Genomic DNA, 19,652 nt, shown 5'->3' on the forward strand with positions numbered 1-19,652 from the left:
GCTGTACTGGGGAGGAGACAAAGCATAAGAAACTTGATTGCCGGGCGCTGTGGCTCAAGCCTGTAATCCCAGCACTTTGGGAGGCCGAGACGGGCGGATCACGAGGTCAGGAGATCGAGACCATCCTGGCTAACACGGTGAAACCCCGTCTCTATTAAGAAATACAAAAAACTAGCCGGGCGAGGCGGCGGGCGCCTGTAGTCCCAGCTACTCGGGAGGCTGAGGCTGGAGAATGGCGTGAACCCGGGAGGCGGAGCTTGCAGTGAGCTGAGATCCGGCCACTGCACTCCAGCCTGGGTGACAGAGCGAGACTCCGTCTCAAAAAAAAAAAAAAAAAAGAAAGAAACTTGATTAAGTTCACAAGCAGTGGCGCGATCCTGGCTCACTGCCACCTCCAACTCCTGGGCTCAAGCGATCCTCCCGCCTTGGCCTTCCAAAGTGCTGGGATTACAGGCGTGAGCTACCGCGCCCAGCTCAGGGTCTACACTCTTAACTGTACTGCCTTTCAACAGCATGTGAGGAACAGAGAGAGGAGAGAGAGACTCCCATTACCAATCAGGAGCTCCAGGTGTATTTCAAACCCTAGGATTATCACCGTGTGCAGCAGATGGCGCCCTGGAGCGTAGCAATAGGCCGGACCTGTACACGGAGTCAAAACTACCATACCCACAATGCTATGGGGTATCAAAGTCCAACCCTACTGGTTAGCTGTCCGAGGTAGTGCCTGTGCGCGCTCCTGTGGGAAATTGTGTACTGAGGCCATTCGGGACCTTCCTTTATCTGCATAAGACAAGTTAAAAAGTGTTTTATCCTCCTCTTATCCTCCTTGTCTTACTAGTTGGCGAGCAATAGGGCTGAAACAAGGCTGCTGTTTGTTGGCCTCACCTGCGCTAGCCTAACGTGAGGACCCTTGACCTCTGGGCCAAGATGGTGGCGCCCAGAGCTTCGCTCTTGCTGCTGCCCTGAGGTGAACTGAAGCCAGCAGCCCCGCATCATGTCGAAGCTCGGCCGGACCACCCGGGGCCTCAGGAAGCCCGAGGTCGGCGGTGTGATCCGGACCATCGTGCGGGCAGGCCTGGCCATGCCCGGGCCCCCACTAGGCCCAGTGCTGGGTCAGGTGCGGCCGTGTTGGGAACCCGACGTGGGGGTTGTCGAGGGTGGTGGAAGCTAGGACGCGGATGGACGGCGCTGGCTCTGGAACTACCGGGGCCTGGGTTCAGAGCTCGGCTCTGCTTCTCACACGCTTTACGTCCTTGTGCTGGTTACAAAGGCTCTTCCGCCTGGGCTTCCTCATCCCTTCCCAATGTGCTGTGATGAGGATAACGTGGGAAGATGCGTACAGATCTTCTGGCTCACGGAGGGGTAGTTGAATCTGGGTAGAGATAGGAACACAGAGAAGTGAAGACGAAGGAGGGAATGGACGGCGCCTCCTGGGCGGTAGGAAGCCGTCCCCTCCTCCCACCACTAACCCCCTCTGCTTCCCTCACAGAGAGGTGTTTCCATCAACCAATTTTGCAAGGAGTTCAATGAGAGGACAAAGGACATCAAAGAAGGCATTCCTCTGCCTACCAAGATTTTTGTGAAGGTGGAGTCTGGACCGATCCCTGGTTTCTTTCTCCCTCTGTTCTTCCTCGGCCCTGGGGCTGGTCATCTGGGGTTTTCTCAGCTCCTGACTTGACTTCCTATTACTGGGCTCCACTTTCCCCATTTAGGACTAGACCATATTTTTTCTGAACCAAACCCATCTTGCCATGTTGCAGTTCCTCCTTTGCCCCTCCATCTCACTGGGCCTTCCAGAGCAGAATTAGGGCAGGAATAGAGAGGACAGGGTTGTTTGTTGCAGATTTATTTTTTCTTTCTTTTTTTTTTTTTGAAATGGAGTTTTGCCCTTGTCGCCCAGGCTGGAGTGCAATGGCACTATCTCGGCTCACTGCAACCTCCTTCTCCCGGGTTCAAGCAATTCTCCTGCCTCAGCCTCCTGAGTAGCTGGGATTACAGGCGCCTGCCACCATGTCTGCTAATTTTTTGTATTTTTAGTAGAGATGGGGTTTCACCATGTTGGTCAGGCTGGTCTTGAACTCCTGTCCTCAGGTGATCCACCCACCTTTTCCTCCCAAAGTGCTGGGATTACAGGCATGAGCCACTGCGCCTGGCCCAGATTTATTTTTTTCTTGTGATTCTGTGGTCTTTTTGAGGGATGCCATAGGAAAGTGAGATGAAGGAAGCAGGGACAGGACATTAGAAGTTCCCTGGGATGGGGCAGCAGGAAGAGAGAATCTCATATTTCTTTTTTCTGTTAAGCCTGACAGGACATTTGAAATCAAGATTGGACAGCCCACTGTTTCCTACTTCTTGAAGGCAGCAGCTGGAATTGAAAAGGGGGCCCGGCAAACAGGTGAGGGTCAGGGTAGGCGTCTGAGATTCTGGGGACTCCAGAATCTCAGTAACACCTGAAGAACCACTTGTTCCTTCCTTCTAGGGAAAGAGGTGGCAGGCCTGGTGACCTTGAAGCATGTGTATGAGATTGCCTGCATCAAAGCTCAGGATGAGGCATTCACCCTGCAGGATGTACCCCTGTCCTCTGTTGTCCGCTCCATCATCGGATCTGCCCGTTCTCTGGGCATTCGTGTGGTGAAGGAGTAAGTGTCCTGGCAGGTGCAGTGTGACGAGAGGGCCCAGAAAGCTCTGGACTCGGGCAGAGCTGAGAGGGCCCATTGCAGTGGGAAAGTCAGTTTTTAAGTCAAGGGACCCTAGATTCTAGAGGATAGGGTGGGTGTGGGAGACCACATTCATTGATTTGGAATACTCTTATTGGGCACCTGTTATGTATTAGATGTTGTTCTGCAAATGTTCTAAGAAATGGAAAGCTCTCCATGAAGGATCCAAGTGGGAGAAGTTCAGTGTCACCCGGGTCTGTCGTCCTAGACCTAGGCGAGTGGAGAATGGTTTGAGGGAAGGACCAGTGGGGAAAGATTTTTGAGCTGTGTCAGGTTCATGCTTGCTCCTGAGGCAAACAGGAGACCCCCGTTATGGGGCTTCAGATGACTTCAGGAATTGTTTCATTGAAGTAAGATGTTGGGTGGGAGAGTGTCTGGCCTAGACAATGGCTGGAACAGAGATAGCACTCAACCTTTTACTGGCTTCTTGCTGCTGTGTCACATCCCATGTCAAGGCTGACAATTGATTATTTCCCGAGAAGAGTGGGATTAAGCATGGAGCAGACACAGACTTGACTTTTCTTAAATCTTTTCTTTTATTGGGAACATGGAGATGGGTAAATCTGACCCCAGCCCTGGGACAGACATAGATGCTCAGCCCCGTGACTTCATTGTACAGCATATTTTGGGGCACAGAGTACCGCAGTTAATCTGGACTGGGGTCTGGCTGACACCTCAAAGGATGAGTAGGGATTTAATAAGGGAACAAAAGATAGGGGTTTTGGGGGTTGGGAGATGGTGTCCCTGGAAAGCAAAGGTATAGAGGCTGGGAAGTCAGGGAGGGAGAAAGGGCCAGGCAAGCTGGGCTCTGAGACAGAGGCCCCTTTGAGCCCCTGCAAGACATGGGGTCCTGTGAGCTCCCACTGGTGACTCATCATGTGCCAACCATCTGTCTGTCTTCACTTGCAGCCTCAGTTCAGAAGAACTTGCAGCTTTCCAGAAGGAACGAGCCATCTTCCTGGCTGCTCAGAAGGAGGCAGATTTGGCCGCCCAGGAGGAAGCTGCCAAGAAGTGACCCTTGCCCCCCTTCTCCCAGATATCAAAGGAGGCAGCTGGGAAGGGGGCCAGTTGCAAAGGCTGTGCCCCAGGGGAGGAAGGAGGTCACACCAGTATGATGATGGTTTTCGTGACTTTGAATGATGTATTTTTGTACATTTAGCTGTATTGAGGCATCAGGCCTGAATAAACATCCTTTCTTACCCACTGTCATCTTCTATCTTGGGACCTCAGGGAAGGGGACCAGTACTGGTGGTAGCCAACATGGGCAGACATTAGGAAATTGGGGTCTTCATGCTGCTTCTCAGATGTGCAAATTGAGGTTCAGCCAAGCAAAGTAACTTGCCCAGGTCCTTTTTTTTCTTTTAAGTTATAATTTTGTTTTATTGCCCAGGTTCTGAATTGGTGCCAGAGGTAGGAATAGAACACAGGGCTTCTCATTTGAAATCCTTTGTTCTTCCCCTCCCGAGGCTGGGAACCATAGGTGCTAGGCCTGGGGTGTATTGCTTGCTTCTTCCATCAAAAATCTCTTTTATCTCCTAATGATTTGCCACCTCAGCAGAAACAGGTCCCTGTGGAGGTCTCAGCTCAGCCCCAGGCAGGGTTACTACATGGAGTGCCCAGATCCCAGGGGCTACCTCAGGCCCTTCTACTAAGCTCCTGACCCTGGCTCTGGGTCAGATGTTGGCTGAACATGAACTATTGTAGGTCTGACAGCTACAGACCACAGAAAGAGCAAAGCTTCAGCAGGTTCCTGCCTGATGCAGAAGTCCTCGGGAAGCCCTTGGCCTTTTATTTCCTCATTGTCCTTTCAGAGAAGAGAGCAGCAGTTGGGGGAGAAAGAAGTTTCGTGTTTACTGAACATCTGTTATGTGCTAGACACTTCATTTTATACTGATAAAATATGGAAAGCATAGATAAACACCTAAAAGAAAAGAAAATCCTCACGTTATCCCACCACCCAGATGAGACTTCTGCCAATGTTTGTTGTATATCTTTTCTGCTCTTTTTTTTTTCTTTGTGTATTTATGTATAATGCTTTTTGAAAAAGCAAACTGGGGTCATCCTCTATAGAGCTGTATAATGCTGTATACTTTTAACTTGGCAACTATTCAGAACATTTAAAAATTATCTTTTTTTTTTTTTTTTGAGGCGGAGTCTCGCTCTGTCGCCCAGGCTGGAGTGCAGTGGCCGGATCTCGGCTCACTGCAAGCTCCGCCTCCCGGATTTACGCCATTCTTCTGCCTCAGCCTCCTGAGTAGCTGGGACTACAGGCGCCCGCCACCTCGCCCGGCTAGTTTTTTGTATTTTTTTTTTTAGTAGAGACGGGGTTTCACTGTGTTAGCCAGGATGGTCTCGATCTCCTGACCTCGTGATCCGCCCTTCTCGGCCTCCCAAAGTGTTGGGATTACAGGCTTGAGCCACCGCGCCCGGCATTTTTTTTTTTTTTTTTTTTTTGAGATGGAGTCTCCGTTCTGTCGCCCAGGCTGGAGTGCAGTGCATGATCTTGGCTCACTGCAAGCTCCGCCTCCCAGCTTCACGCCATTCTCCTGCCTCAGCCTCCTAAGTAGCTGGGACTACAGGCGCCCGCCACCATGCCCGGCTAATTTTTTTTGTATTTTTACTAGAGACGGGGTTTCACTGTTAGCCAGGATGGTCTCGATCTCCTGACCTCATAATCTGCCCGCCTCCGCCTCCCAAAGTGCTGGGATTACAGGTGTGAGCCACCACGCCTAGCCTAAAAATTGTCTTTCTTAAACAATTTTAAATGACGGCTTAGGTTTTTTTTTTTTTTTTTTTTTTTTTTTTTTTTTTTTTTTTTTTTGTGAGATGGAGTCTGACTCTGTTACCCAGGCTGGAGTGCAGTGGCACGATCTTGGCTCACTGCAACCTCTGCCTCTCAAGTTCAAGTGATTCTCCTGTGTCAGCCTCCCAAGTAGCTGGGGTTACAGGCGCCCGCCAACACACACGGCTAATTTTTGTATTTTCAGTACAGACAGGGTTTCACCATGTTGGCCAGGCTGATCTTGAACTCCTGACCTCAGGTGATTCACCCGCTTTGGCCTCCCAAAGTGCTGGGATTACAGGTGTGAGCCACCATGCCCGACCAATACTTCATTTAAAAAAAAAATTTTTTTTAATGAATTAATTTATGTTTTTGAGACAGAGTCTTGCTCTTGTCACCCAGGCTGGAGTGCCGTGGCATGATCTCAGCTTACTGCAGCCTCTGCGTGCTGGGTTCAAGCGATTCTCCTGCCTCAGCCTCCCAAGTAGGTGGGATTACAGGCACCCACCACCACGCCTGGCTAATTTTTGTATTTTTAGTAGAGACAGGGTTTCACCATGTTGGCCAGGCTGATCTCAAATTCCTGACCTTGTGATCTGCCTCCCTCGGCCTCCCAAAGTGCTGGGATTACAGGCGTGAGCCACCGCACCTGGCTTTTTCATTTTTAAATGTTTTAGAGACAGGGTCTTACTCTGTAACCCAGGCAGTGGTGCGGTAATAGATCACTGCAGCCTCAGGGATCCTCCAGCCTCAGTTTCCCAAGTATCTGGGACTACAGGTGTGTGCCACTATGCCTGGTGAATTTTAAATTATGTTTATTTTTTATTTACTTTTATTTTATTTTATTTTTATTTTTGTTGTTGGTGGTGGTGTTTTTGGAGATGGAGTTTCGCTTTTGTCTCCAAGACAAGAAATGGCATAGTCTTGGCTCACTGCAACCTCTGCCTCCCGGGTTTAAGCGATTCTATTGCCTCAGCCTCCCAAGTAGCTGGAATTATAGGCCTGCGCCACCACACCTAGCTAATTTTTGTATTTACAGTAAAGATGGGGTTTCATCATGTTGGCCAGGCTGGTCTGAAACTCCTGACCTCAAGTAATCTTCCCAGCTTGGCATCCCAAACTGCTGGGATTACAGGCGTGAGCCACCATGTCTGACCTGTTTTATTTTTTAAAGAGACAGTATCTCACTATGTTGCCCAGGCTGGTCTCAAGCTCCTGGCCTCAAGTAATCTTCCCAGCTTGGCATCCCAAACTGCTGGGATTACAGGCGTGAGCCACCATGGCTGACCTGTTTTATTTTTTAAAGAGACAGTATCTCACTATGTTGCCCAGGCTGGTCTCAAGCTCCTGGCCTCAAATCGTCTCGCCTCAGCCTCTCAAAGCACTGGGCTTATAGGCATGAGCCACTGTGCCCAACGAAGTCTCTTTCTTTCCTTCTTTCCTTCCTTCTTTCTCTCTCTTTCTTTCTTCTTTTTCTTTCCTTCCTTTTTTGAGACAGGGTCTTGCCCTGTTGCCAGGCTGGAGTGCAGTGGTGTAATCATAGCTCACCGTAGCCTCCAACTCCTGGCCTCAAGTGATTCTCTCACATCAGCCTCCCAAGTGGTTAGGGCCACAGGTACACACCACCATGCCTGGCTAATTTTTTAAATTATATTTTTCTGTAGAGATGAGTTTTCGCCATGTTGCCCAGGCTGCTCTCAAACTTGTAGGCTCAAGCGATCCTCTCACCTCGGCCTTCCAAACTGCTGGGATAACAGTCAAGAGCCATCATGAATATAATCTTGTTTAATTTTATTTTTCTTTTTTCTAAGAAATGTCAGGCTATAAACCATTCTTAGAGCTCACTGGTTTCTGAACACCAAGTGTAGAAATAGCCACTTCCTCTTTGCCCCAATATCATGGGCACAGCAGACCAACAGCATCTGCAGTGCTGGCAGGTTCCGACCGGCATCTTCAGGGTAGTCACCCACACTCAGCAAGCCAGAGACACCCAGCCTGCAGCCAGGGTGGGCATCCTTTCTTATCTTTTAAAAGTTTCTTGGCCAGGCATGGTGTTGCACACCTGTAATCCCAGCACTTTAGGAGGCTGAGGTGGGTAGATCACCTGAGGTCAGGAGTTAGATACCAGCCTGACCAACATGGTGAAACCCTGTCTCTACTAAAAAAAAAAAAAAAAATAGCTGAGCGTGGTGGCAGACACCTATAATTCCAGCTACTCAGGAGGCTGAGGCAGGAGAATCACTTGACCCCGGGAGGCAGAGGTTGCAGTAAGCCGAGATCATGCCATTGCATTCCAGCCTGGGTGACAAGAGCGAAACTCCATCTCAAAAAAAAAAAAAAAAAAAGGAAAACAAAAACAAAACTTTCTTATCCATTTTTCCATCTTTTTATCATTTTTTTTTCTTTTGAGATGGAGTCTCACTCTGTCACCTAGGCTGGAGTGCAATGGCACAATCTCGGCTCACTGCAACCTCCGCCTCCCAGGTTCAAGCAATTCTCCTGCCTCAGCCTCCCGAGTAGCTGGGATTACAGACGCCCACCACCACTCCTGGCTAATTTTTTGTATTTTTAGTAGAGACGGGATTTCACCGTGTTAGCAGGATGGTCTCAATCTCCTGACCCCGTGATCTACCCGCCTCGGCCTCCCAAAGTGCTGGGATTACTGGCGTGAGCCAACACACCCAGCCTTTTTTTTTTTCTTTTTTTTTGGAGACAAGGTCTCACTTTTTTCACCCAGGCTGGACTGCAGTGGTGCAAGTGCAATCAAGGCTCACTGCAGCCTTGCCCTTCTGGGCTCAGGTGATCTTCCTACCTCAGCCTTTTGGGTAGCTGGGACTACAGGTGCACACCACGCCTGGCTAACTTTTTGCTTTTTTTTTTTTTTTCTTGTAGAGACAGGGATCCGTCTTGTTGCCCAGGCTGGTTTCAAACTCCTGGGCTCAAGCCATCCACCTGCCTCAGCCTCCCAAAGTGCTAGGATTATAGGCATGAGCCCCTGTGCCTGGCCTGTTCTTCTTTCTTATCTTTTAGGTCTTAGCTCAATGTCACCTTAGAAGAGTTTTCTGACTCCACACTCTAAATTAGCACCCCCTCCTCAGTTACTCGCTGCCACAGCACGCAAGTTCTTTCTTTCATTGCACGCACTGCATGCTCCTTTTAGAGAGTTATTTTACTTTTTGTTATGTCTCCCCACAACTTCAGTGTAAGATCTGTGAGTCCAGGGACCTTGTCTGTCTTGTTCAGTTTTCCCTAGCACCTAGCAAAGTCCTGGCACATGTAGGTGTCATAAGTGTTTATCACATGCAAAATGAAGTGCCAGAGTCAGTATTTGAGCTCAGTCTTTGTGACCCCAAAACTTCAGCCCTTTCTCATACCTTTTTGCTCCCAGGGCAGCAATCTGGTGTTGGTGGCAAGGGTGCTTGAGAGTCAGATTTGGCTTCGGCAGCCACTTTGGAAGTGCCATTGGGCAATTCCTTTCTTCTCTCTGGGCCTCAGTTTACCCATCTATTCTAAGATGCAGTATTGATGCTCCGAGCCACAGGGACCCTGCCAGAGAAGGGAACAGAAGCAGATAGTTCTATGTCCAGCAGGGGGCGCCATGGGCTCTCTCAACTTCCTTCTCCGCACGGGCCGACTGCCTGGCTCAGCAGTTCTGAGTGTTAGGGTGCCTTCTTGTCTACACACACTCTACCATCTCCTGTCACTGCCCCCAAATACCAAGGAGGGGTTTCTTTTTTTCTTCCATAATTTTTACTTTTTAATGTTGTGGGGTGGCCAGGCGCGGTGGCTCATGCCTGTAATCCCAGCACTTTGGGAGGCTGAGGCGGGTGGATCACGAGGTCAAGAGATTGAGATAAGCCTGGCCAATATGGTGAAACCCTGTCTTACTAAAAATAGAAAAATTAGCCGGGCGTGGTGGCATGCGCCTGGAATCCCAGCTACCCAGGAGGCTGAGGCAGGAGAATTGCTGGGACCCGGGAGGCAGAGGCTGCCGTGAGCCGAGATCATGCCACTGCACTCCAGCCTGGGTGACAGAGCAAGACTCCATCTCAAAAAAAAAAAAAAAAAAAAAAAAAAAGATGGGGGCTTTTCTGTGTTTTTTGTTTGTTTGTTTGTTTGTTTTTGTTTTTTGAGACAGAGTCTCACTCTGTCACCCAGGCTGGAGTGCAATAGCACAATCTAGACTCACTGCAACCTCCGCCTAACGAATTCAAGTGATTCTCCTGCCTCAGCCTCCTGAGTAGCTGGGATTACAGGCTCACGCCACCATGCCCAGCTAATTTTTGTATTTTTATCGGAGACAGGGTTTCACCATGTTGGCCAGGCTGCTGTCGAACTCCTGACCTCAGGTGATCCACACACCTCAGCCTCCCAAAGTGCTGGGATTAAGGTGTGAGCCGCCATGCCCGGCCTATTATAGATTTAGACTTAGAGAAAAGTTGTGAAGATCCTACAAAGTTCCCACAGACCCCACAGCCATTTCCCCCGTTACCAACATCTTACACTTACATGATACATTTGTCACAATAAATGAATCAATGTTGATACAGTATTATCAACTGAAGTCCATACTTTATTCAGACTTCCTCATTACCTTTCGTCCTTTTTCTGTTCTAGTATACTACATTCTATTTCATCATTATGTTTCCTTAGGTTTCTCAGATTTTCTTTTTTGTTTTGTTTTGTTTTGTTTTTGGGGCAGGATTTTGCTCTGTTGCCCAGGTTGGAGTGCAATGGTATGACCATAGCTCATTGCAGTCTCTAACTCCTGGGCTTAAGCAATCCTTCCACATCAGCCTCTCAAGTAGACGGAACTACAGGTGCATGCCACCACGCCCACCTAATTTTTGTTTGTAGAGATTGGATCTTGCTTTGTTGCCCAGGCTGGTATTGAACTCGTGAGCTCAGGCCACCCTCCCACCTCGTCCTCCCAAAGTTCTGGGATTATAGGCATGAGCTGCCACAATTTCCTGACCAGACTTTCCTTTTTTTTTTTTTAATGACCCCAGGGAGGTTTTTATTTTTTTTTTATTTATTTTTTTTTGAGACGGAGTCTCGCTCTGTTGCCCGGGCTGGAGTGCAGTGGCCGGATCTCAGCTCACTGCAAGCTCCACCTCCCGGGTTTACACCATTCTCCTGCCTCAGCCTCCCGAGTAGCTGGGACTACAGGCACCCGCCACCTGGCCCGGCTAGCTTTTTGTATTTTTTTTTTTTTTTTAGTAGAGACGGGGTTTCACCGTGTTAGCCAGGATGGTCTCGATCTCCTGACCTCGTGATCCGCCCGTCTCGGCCTCCCAAAGTGCTGGGATTACAGGCTTGAGCCACCGCACCCGGCCCCCCACCAGGGAGGTTTTTAGATGGGACTCCAGTGTGTGTCCTGAGCTCATGGCCACTTAAGATTCCCTCTGGGGAACTTGGGAACACATTTTTGTGGTAGAAACTGATGACTCTAATGAAATCCTTTGATCTTCAGAAGTGTCCTCTCAGCCAGGTGGGGTACTGTGCACCTGTAATCCCAGCACTTTGGGAGGATGAGTCAGGAGGATCTCTTAAGCCCAGGAGTTTGAGTCCAGCCTGGGCAATATAGTGAACCTTGTCTGAAAAGGAAGAATGAAAGAATGAAAGAACAAAGAAGAAAGAAAAAAGAAAGAAGGAAAGAAAGAAAGAAAGAAAGAGCTAATGAAAGAAAGAAGTTTCTTTCAATAAATGTGAGACCCTGTCTAAAATGAAGAAGAGAAAGAAAGAGAGAGAGAAAGAGAGAGAAAGAGAGAAAGATAGAAAGAAAGAAAGAGAGAGAGAAAGAGAGAGAGATAAAGAAAGAAAAAGAAAGAAAGAAGAAAGAAAAAAACAGATTCCTTTCAAGAAGACACTTTGAGCGTGCTTTGCTATGTGCCAGTCCTGTGCTCTGTGCCAGGGTCCTCCTGGGGATGACAGTCCAGTTATTTTGTCCAAGTTGGAGAACAGATGCACAAGGAAGGCAGAGGGCAAAACTCCACTCTCCTGTTCCACTCAAGGACCTGTCCAAGGTGGAAAAATAGTGACAGGTCCCCAGGAGTGTCCTCCTTCCCATGGGACCCTCAGAAAGGGCATGGCCCCAGAACTGGAGGATTTGGAATGAAAGGAGTCTTAGGGTCTTTCTCAGGTTTGCACCCTCAGTTCCTGGAACCCAGCCTCAGTACTTCACCGGGGAAAGATTGGGGCCTGGAGTTTCCTTCCTTTCCCTGAGAAAGAAACATGCTCTCAAGCATTTGAGGTCACCATTGCCTTCTAATTCAATTTAATAACTTAAGTCAATTCTGTGCTTCTCCGCTTATAAATGGACACTATCAGGTTCTAACAGCGTCTTTGGGAGATAAGTACCATGTTTGTCAGCTTCACTTCACTTGTGGAGAAACTGAACCTCAAGTCCCATTTGGCAAATAATTGGTGGAGGTGAGATTTGAATCCAGGGTTCGCTCTGTCGCCCAGGCTGGAGTACAGTGGTGCAGTCTTGGCTCGCTGCAACCTCTGCCTCCCAGGCTCAAGAGATCCTCCAGCCTCCAGCTCTCATGTAGCTGGGACTGCACGTGTGCACCACACCCAGCTAATATTTGTATTTTTTGTAAAAATGGGATTTCACCAGGTTTCCCAGGCTGATCTCAAACTCCTGGGTTCAAGTAATCTTCCTGCCTTGGCCTCCCAAAGTGCTGGGATTACAAGTGTGAGCCACTGTGCCCAGCCCATCTCAGTTTCATTTGCCCCTCACCCTACCCAGTGGCTGTTTGGGCTTCAAGCTTGGAGGAAAACAGCATTTTTGGAAACTTTTGTCTCTTGACTTACTGAGTTATAAGTAAGTTATAAGTTCTCAGCTCTACTTTACAGACTTGGAGAAGCAAAAGGAGGGGGTTTCTTACCCCACACTTGGGAGAAAGGACCCTGCTCCAGCCCACATTTGCCCTTCTTGAGTAATCTGGGATGAGATGATTTGGGATGGGTGGTGGTTCACTGGCTCTTCCAGCAGAGGAAACAGCCCAGGGCTGGGATGTAGATGCTCTGGGTACGTTGCCCACCCACCCATGCCTCTCACCAACTGTGGGAACAAATAACTTTTCACCTGTGGTCCTCAGTTTCTTCATCAGTGAGATGGGCTAATATGCCTGCCCAGAGGCATTGTTGCAGCAAAAAGAGATGTAAAAGTGTGTGTCAGCTGAAAGCCCTGTGCAAGGATAACAGATGTGGTTACAATTTCCAATGGGTCGATCCAGGGCCCCACAAGGAAGTTGCTTCCCTGAAGGCCAGGTGAAGAAAGAACTTGTGAGCAGAAGCTTCAAACCCATGTCCAGAACCAACATCAAGTTGAATCCTCTTGTCCACCCCTAGGCCCTCTGTTTCCTCCCACACCACGAGCACTGCAAGCCTGGCACAGAGAGGAGATGCCGATATTCTCTAGTACGGGGTTTGGCCAAGCACCTTGAGGGCAAGACATAACATCTGTTTTAGCCCTAAACTTTCCAGCTTCTAGCACAGTATGGGCCATACAATGTACATGTGGATGTTGAGTGAAAGAATGAATGAATGAGTGAATGAATGAATGAATGAATGAATTCACAAGTGGACGAAGAAATGCTGGGGCCACAAACAGGTCCAGCTTTTACCTCCTGGCCCCCAGGCTCCCATCCAAGCCTCCCAAACTTATCCTCCACCCTTCCTTTTACACAGTAGTGCATGAAACCAGAGGTACCAAAAAGGCAAACTGGACTTTATTATAAAGTTGGCTACAAAGTCACCGCAGCACCACGAGGTGGCCATCTGGGCAGGCCCAGGCAGTCTGGCGGCCGGGTGAGTCCCGCACCAGGTACACGCACTCGTGCAAGCACACGTGTGACGGCAGGTCTGCCTTCCTCCATCGGAAAGGAACGTAGCGTCTCTTCGCACCCCCCACCCCAGGCGCGGGGCGCAAAAGTCACAGGAAGGGCCGCCAGGGCGGCAGAGTCCATCGGAATTGAAATCCCGTTACTGGTGTGTAGAGAATTCTACGTGGGTGTCAAGAGCCCCTCAGGGCACGGGCTGGCCCGGGTGGGCCTTGCCTTTCCCCCACCAAGGCCTAGGGGTGGCTTGGCCCCTAGGAGTGGAGAACTGGCCCAGGCCAATGGGGCAAGGCGGCGGGGAAGTGAGACTCCCCCATTCTCCGCTTGAAATCCCATTCAAGGAAACTCACTACGAGTGAATACAGATTGAAATGGAAACTGGGATCGCTCGAAGTCTCTGATTTTAAAAAGAAGCTCCCCTCCCTTGCCCTCCCACCTCCCCCCCCCAAATCCTGCAGGGCCTGGGGAATCATATATATCCCCCTCTGGCCCCCAGAATCCCCCCAACAGTCCCGGGGGGGTGGAGAGCGGCTCCACGTCTTGATGACAATATGCCATACTTGACGACGTTAAGTCACAGACTTATTCAAAACGTTGGTTCCCCTCCACTTCCATCTGCAGAGAGACAGAGAGAGAGAGAACACAATCAGCTAGGCCAATAAGGACAGAGGATCCTGGGGCTGAGAATGTGTTGGTATTAATATGGGCTTCAAAGATGTTGGCTCAATGATGAAACGATGGCCAGAGGCTCAGCAGATTAGGGGGCAATTTGGATGGATGGAGTGAAACCGTGGCTGTAGTTTAGGAAGGATGGGGCTGTAACCAGGGAGCTACCTCAATGGAGTCAGGGGCTGAGCCTCATCTTTCTTTTACCAACTTCTATAAACTCTTGCTCTGTATCCCTTTCAGGGAGCTAGGATACTATGATGGAGCTCTAGTTCCTCTTCCATAAGTTTGTTGTGTGCCCTAAGGAAAGTTTCTTTAACTCTGGGACCTTGATTATTTCCATCTGTAAAGTGGGGTAGTGAAGACTGACCTAGGACTCTTATGGAGTTAAGCACAAGCCCTTCCTTAAGGATTCTCTACCACTCTATCCCACAGCCTCAGCCCCTGCCATGTCTACTTGTTCAAACTTTCATATTAAGCCTTTCATTTTTTCCTATCCCCACTGCTACTCTCTGCAGCCGTGGATGTCATCCCCTTAATAAAATCAAGGTACAGAGAGGGGGAATTGATTTACCTAATTCTACCCAGCATTTCATTGGCAGGAGAGGGATTTGAGTTCTTGGACCTTTTGGCTGACTCACCTTCATGGAAGCTGTCTTGAACTTGGCTCTGGAGTTGATGCAACTCATCAGTAAACCCATCATAGGGGAATGCTGAGACACCTGTCTCAAAGGCGGTTTCATATGTGGCCAGGTCCTCCAGGAAGCTGTGGTCTTCTGGGGACAGGTTGTTGCAAGGCGATGGGGCCCCTCCTGGGCCCTCTGCCTCAGGATCCCCTGAGCCCCATTCCTCACTGGGGTCTGGGGTAGAGAGATCCATGAAGATGTCTTCCACGGGCGTCTCTTCCAGGAACATGTTATCAGGGTCAGCCAGGAAGTCCAGCTCCTGGCATTTCCAGGGTTTCAGGTCCAGGCTGAGCACAGGGGGGCCTGCCCCTGACAGGGACAGGTTGGAGTCTAGGGGCTCCAGTCCTCCAAGTGGCTCTAGTCCACCAGTGCCAGCCTCAGCTGAGAAGGGTCTGTCCATGCCCTGAGCCAATTGGCTAATCTGCTGGATGAGACGGTCTATCTCGTTCTGCTCCTTTTCAGAGTAGTGGAAGAAACTCTGCTTGACTGGAGAGGCCTCAGGTGTGAGCAGGCCTTCGGGCACCAGGGGGACATCCACAGAGAGGGGGCCCCGGAGCTGGGCTAGGGCCAAGAGCGTGCAGTCCCCATTACCAGGGCTGCTAGGACTTGGGGGCAACTTCTCATAGAGAAAACTGCATCCCTCCTGGGCAAAGTAAGTCTTGGTAGGATTGGGACTCAGTTGCTCTGGGAAGGTTTGGCTGGGGCTGTCCAGGTGTGCTTGGAATGCTGTGCTGGGAGGAGTCAGCTGTTCATGGGCAGGGCTGCCCAGAGGCTCTGGGAAGGTGGCTGTGCTGGGAAGCAGCTGATCTGGGAAGGTGGAGGTGCAGGGAGTCAACTGGTCTTCATAGCTTCTGACTGAGGTTTCAGTCAACTGGCCTTGCAGTGGGCTAGTTAGTGGATCTGGGAAGGTTGCACTGCTAGGCGTCAACTGATCAGAGAAGGTCGCTGTGCTTGGAGTCAGCTGTTCTTGAAGAGTGCTGGATGGGGTGGGCAAGTGGGTCTGGAAGGGCTCATGGAGGCTGAAGAGGAAGGCACAGCCTCCTGGCTGATGGGGCGTGTACGGTGGAGTGCACACAAGATCCTTGCTCAGTTCTGCTTGGAGAGAAGGCTCAGGCCCAGAAGGGAATGTCAGGTAACTGAAGTCCAGTTCTTTGGAGGGTCGGGGAAGCTCTTCTGATGCAGAGACAACACTCAGTTCAGGAGCACTGGGGAAGCTGGTGCTTCTGGGAGCCCCCAGGGCTGTGGTGAAGAGTGGGTTAGTGCTGGGGCACTGTTCCTGGGAAAGAATGTTTTCAGGGAATGAGGGCAGCATGGTCGGAGCGCCCAGGACATAAGCTGCCTGGGTATCTTCAGAGTTCAACTGCTGGCGGAGGCTCCAGGCTTCCATGTCACTGGAGAGGAGAGAAGAGGCAGCTGGTAAGGGTCTGATGTCCATTTCCAGAGCAGTTCCCTGATTTGTATCTCCTCCATGCCGACCTCAGCTGCCCCCTAGGCCCCTGGCTTGTGGCTTACCTGATTGGGTAGTTATTGGCAGTAATGGGGCCCTCTGGACCTTCTGAGTATAATAGGCAGTAAATCCATGCCCAGCCTCCAGTCTTGGCCTGTAACCTCACCACCATCTCTGCCTGAATATCTCCACTCTCAGCCACTGGGGAGAAAGAAGATGCAGAGTTAGGATGCCCACCAGGCAACTCTACCTACTCCCTGCCCTTGGTCACCTCTCCACTGAATTGAGATAGCCATGACATCCTCTCTTCTGACTACCCTCACCTGCACCACTCAGCTCTCTACCTTGACCTCACCACTCAAAGTCCCCCAGTTCTGATTCGATTATTGCCTTGAATCCTCACCCTCATATTCACCCTATAGCGTCCAAAACTGTTGGCCTCTGTTATCTCCCCAGCATCACTCTTGACTACAGCTCATCTTTGTCTGGTCTCCCATGCCCTTTCCCAGCTTGCTATCTTGTCCCCAGCCTCTCTGGACACTCACACAGGCGGTAGTGTTGAGCAGAAGCGTGGGCCAGGTCCTCAGGGTGCAGCAGTCCATACCATGATTTACAAAGCAGTTCACTGCGCTCAAAGCCCAGGTAGATTAGGACACTGGGAAAGTGGAAAGGGTGAGGTCAGCTTTCTGTTTTCCTTCCTTGATACCCATGCATCTCACTCCCTCCCAGATCCTCTGCCCCCTTAAACCCCATCCTCCCTGCCCCTGACTCCAGAATCTAGGGTTCCTTCATCTCTGGCCTGCCTTCCTCTTGGAATCTGAAGACTCCAGGCTTACCTCTCAGAGATGTCCAGTAGGGCCAGGTCTTTAGCATGACGACTCTGGAACATGGCCAGGAAGAGTGAGGCAGGGCCAGGGCCAGGGCCAGGGCCAGGGCGGGGTCTTGGCTCCAATGGGGCACAGAAAGCTGTGAACACGGGGTTTCCTGCCCAGTAGGCTCCAGGTGGGTGAGCATGGAATCGGCCTCGAATAAGCACCAGTTTGTTGCCTGCACTCTGGCGCCTGAGAGACTTGGAGGTGTTGAAGCGGCAGCGGAAGAGGCGATCTAGATAGGAGAAGAGAAAAACAGATAAGAGGGTGAGTGGCTGAGAGAGACAGTGGATAGTGGGAAGAAGGGCAGCAGGTGGGAAACTGGACTCAGGAAGGGAGAAAGGAGTCCTTACCAGTGTCCAGGGCAGAGGGCAGGGTGAGTTGCTGGCGCACAGTGAGGTGGTCAGCTGGGTCAATGATGTCGTAGATGCTGTCACCCTGGGCAACCAGGTCCACCTGGAGGAAGGAAAAGAAGAGATGACCATTAGTGAGAACAGCAGAAGCCAATCTTTGATCTATAGTGTCTAGTAGGGTATAACCTCTTCCTCCATAGTAATTCCCAGTTCCTCAGGAGTGGAAGGCTCATGGCACCCCCTCCATGCCCAGCCTCAGCTGAAAGGACCCTCAGCACTCACCATGGAGTGGCCCAGATGCTCGCTCACACTCTCAGACAGGTACAGCAATTTCCCCTCGGCTGTGAACACAAGCAGAAAGCCAGGTAGGGCCGCTACGATGTCCTCAAGTTCTTGAGCTGAGAGAAGCCCCGTGGGGCCCGCCAGAGGAGTGCCTGTAGGGCGAGAAGACGTGGTGAGTCAGGAGTAAGACTGGGAGCCAAAGCAGAAGTGAAGAAGGCATGGTCTGAGTTTCAGATAATCCAGAGGAATTTCTCGTGGACCTGCCTCTGCAAACACCTGTTGACCCGCTGCCCGCACCTCTTGGCCGGGGAACCTGTTGCTGTATCTCCTCCATAGCCCACAAGCCCTGGACTTCTAAACCGGGGTCGGCTACTCCTCGCCTCTGAATTTCAGAACCGCGGACAGAGCTCCAAAGTGGCTCTGATTTCAGAACCGTGGACAGAGCTCCGAAGCGGGCTGTGGGATCAGCACCGTGGACAGCGCCACACACGGCAGATGCAGCCGTCAGCACCATGGGCAGTGCCCCCGAAGGCGATCCCTTTCAGCACCGCGGACAGTGGCTATGTTCCCCTAGGCTCAGGCAGCTCCATCCCTGCAACTTCCCGGGTTTCCCTCCCCAGCTCCCGGAGCGCCTCTGCACTGGCGGGCACCGAGGCAGCTCTGTCCTGGCTCTTCTCCTCTCATAATCTGGTGTTAGGGACATCGACCAGGCTCTCTAACTCTCATTCAGAACTAAGGTGAGGTCTGGAGGGAGCTCAGGAGGAAAAGTAGATAGTCCCGCATCTCCCGAGTCCCAAATCTCCCCAGCTCGCCAGCACGCTGCCCTAGACATGCGGCAGCCCCAGTGGGTTCCCTCAGTTCCAGGGTCTCCGGCACCTGGCAGCTCGGATCTGCGGTAGCCCCAGCATGCTCACCTCCAGCGAAGAAGACACCCTTGCGAGTGTAGATGCAGGCGAGGCTCATGATGTGCAGGTAGGACAGCCGGACCTTGTCCGCTTCGGCCAGCGGCAGCAGCTCCTTGAGGTTCCGGATCTCGGCGTTGATCTGGTCCCGGCGCGCCTTGGAGGCGCCCTTGGTGGAGCGGTACATGACCGGCGGCTGCGGAGCTCCAGCTCGGGCGCCCGAGCACCTGCGCTCCCGTCCCGACGCACCGGCGGCGGCTTCCTCCTCCGTGCTTCCCCTTCTCTCGCTCAGGCTCGTTCTCTGCTCTCCTGGGCTCCGCTCGGCTGCGCTGCCCCCCTTGCCTGCCTCACGCCGCCTTATATAGCTCCTGCCAGGCGTGGGGGGCTCGTTTTAGAGCGGGGGGGCGGGAGAGCGGGAGGCTGGGCTAAGCAAGCTGCAGCGGGAGCCGCTGACTGGGGAGGGGGGCTCCTCCTCCCGCCCGGCTTCCGACGTCATCTCATGACGTAGAATGAGAGCGGGAGGGGGGCGGGCGGGGGGGGAGCAGGAGGCTGCGGAGGGGGCCGAGCCTGGAGGGAGCTGAGCGGAGAGGCAGGCGCTGCGTTAGGAAAGCTTGAATGGGGTGTGGGGACCCTGGCGTCCGAACGCGTACAGTTGAGGGAAGCGACAGGGCCAGGGTTAGGGTGGCCTGAAGCCCCCGGCAGGAGTTTGCAGAGGGCAGAGAGGGGCCGGCACTGACACTAATTTTTCTGAGGAGTTGAGTGAATGGGGAGGAATAAGACTGTCTACAAATCCCCCTCGTTACTTGACAAACAAGGTCACGTTCACATGCAGGGAAGGAGGACTTTCCTTGGCCTCCGTGGGACAGGTCACAGCTGGGGTTCCTCTCTGGGGACTACTTAACCTGGGATTCCCTTGGCCATTTTCAAAGAAAAAATCCCCACCCCCGCTTCCCAAATTGGGACTTAGCGGCTAATCAGGGGGTGTTCGTGGGGGTCTAAGTACCTAGGATGGGTGGAAAGGGAGTCCGGTGGGAAAGGGACCAGCTGAATTTGGCGTTGATCCTGTTTTCCCACAGCCAGGAATAGAAACCAACACCAGCG

General features: G+C 51.4%; 2 protein-coding genes and 1 non-coding gene across 4 annotated transcripts; 1 reads left to right on the forward strand and 2 right to left on the reverse strand.

The window, feature by feature from the left end:
- The first annotated feature begins 900 nt into the window (after positions 1–900).
- MRPL11 (mitochondrial ribosomal protein L11) lies at positions 901–3,921 on the forward strand. Its single transcript, XM_005577157.5, has 5 exons — positions 901–1,117; positions 1,490–1,585; positions 2,302–2,395; positions 2,480–2,639; positions 3,627–3,921. The coding sequence occupies exons 1-5, from the start codon at positions 995–997 to the stop codon at positions 3,730–3,732; spliced, it is 579 nt and encodes a 192-aa protein (XP_005577214.2). The 5' UTR covers positions 901–994; the 3' UTR covers positions 3,733–3,921.
- Positions 3,922–7,310: 3,389 nt separating this feature from the next.
- Positions 7,311–7,447, reverse strand: LOC123568938 (small nucleolar RNA SNORA43). Its single transcript, XR_006692489.1, has one exon. It is a non-coding gene; the product is annotated as a small nucleolar RNA SNORA43 (small nucleolar RNA).
- Positions 7,448–13,216: 5,769 nt separating this feature from the next.
- Positions 13,217–18,887, reverse strand: NPAS4 (neuronal PAS domain protein 4). Of its 2 annotated transcripts, XM_005577161.4 has the most exons (8): positions 18,564–18,887; positions 17,650–17,801; positions 17,368–17,470; positions 16,982–17,249; positions 16,691–16,800; positions 16,211–16,346; positions 14,654–16,089; positions 13,217–13,961 (listed from the first exon to the last, which is right to left on the reverse strand). In XM_005577161.4, exons 1-8 carry the CDS (start codon positions 18,736–18,738, stop codon positions 13,933–13,935), a joined length of 2,409 nt encoding a protein of 802 aa, XP_005577218.1. In that variant the 5' UTR covers positions 18,739–18,887; the 3' UTR covers positions 13,217–13,932. The 2 variants fall into 2 exon arrangements, with proteins under 2 accessions (XP_005577218.1, XP_065383990.1); XM_065527918.1 differs by lacking the exon at positions 16,691–16,800.
- Between the last annotated feature and the right edge of the window lie 765 nt (positions 18,888–19,652).

This window comes from Macaca fascicularis, chromosome 14 (genome assembly GCF_037993035.2).
Source record: "Macaca fascicularis isolate 582-1 chromosome 14, T2T-MFA8v1.1".
Classification (NCBI taxonomy): domain Eukaryota; kingdom Metazoa; phylum Chordata; class Mammalia; order Primates; family Cercopithecidae; genus Macaca; species Macaca fascicularis.

Coding starts and splice junctions, on each gene's coding strand:
- MRPL11 (XM_005577157.5), top strand. CDS start 995: ATGTCGAAGCTCGGCCGGACCACCCGGGGCCTCAGGAAGCCCGAGGTC. Junction 1,586..2,301: donor CTACCAAGATTTTTGTGAAG/GTGGAGTCTGGA, acceptor TTTTCTGTTAAG/CCTGACAGGACATTTGAAAT. Junction 2,396..2,479: donor AAAGGGGGCCCGGCAAACAG/GTGAGGGTCAGG, acceptor CCTTCCTTCTAG/GGAAAGAGGTGGCAGGCCTG.
- NPAS4 (XM_005577161.4), bottom strand. CDS start 18,738: ATGTACCGCTCCACCAAGGGCGCCTCCAAGGCGCGCCGGGACCAGATC. Junction 17,471..17,649: donor AGCATCTGGGCCACTCCATG/GTGAGTGCTGAG, acceptor TCCTTCCTCCAG/GTGGACCTGGTTGCCCAGGG. Junction 16,801..16,981: donor CTACTGGACATCTCTGAGAG/GTAAGCCTGGAG, acceptor CCACTTTCCCAG/TGTCCTAATCTACCTGGGCT.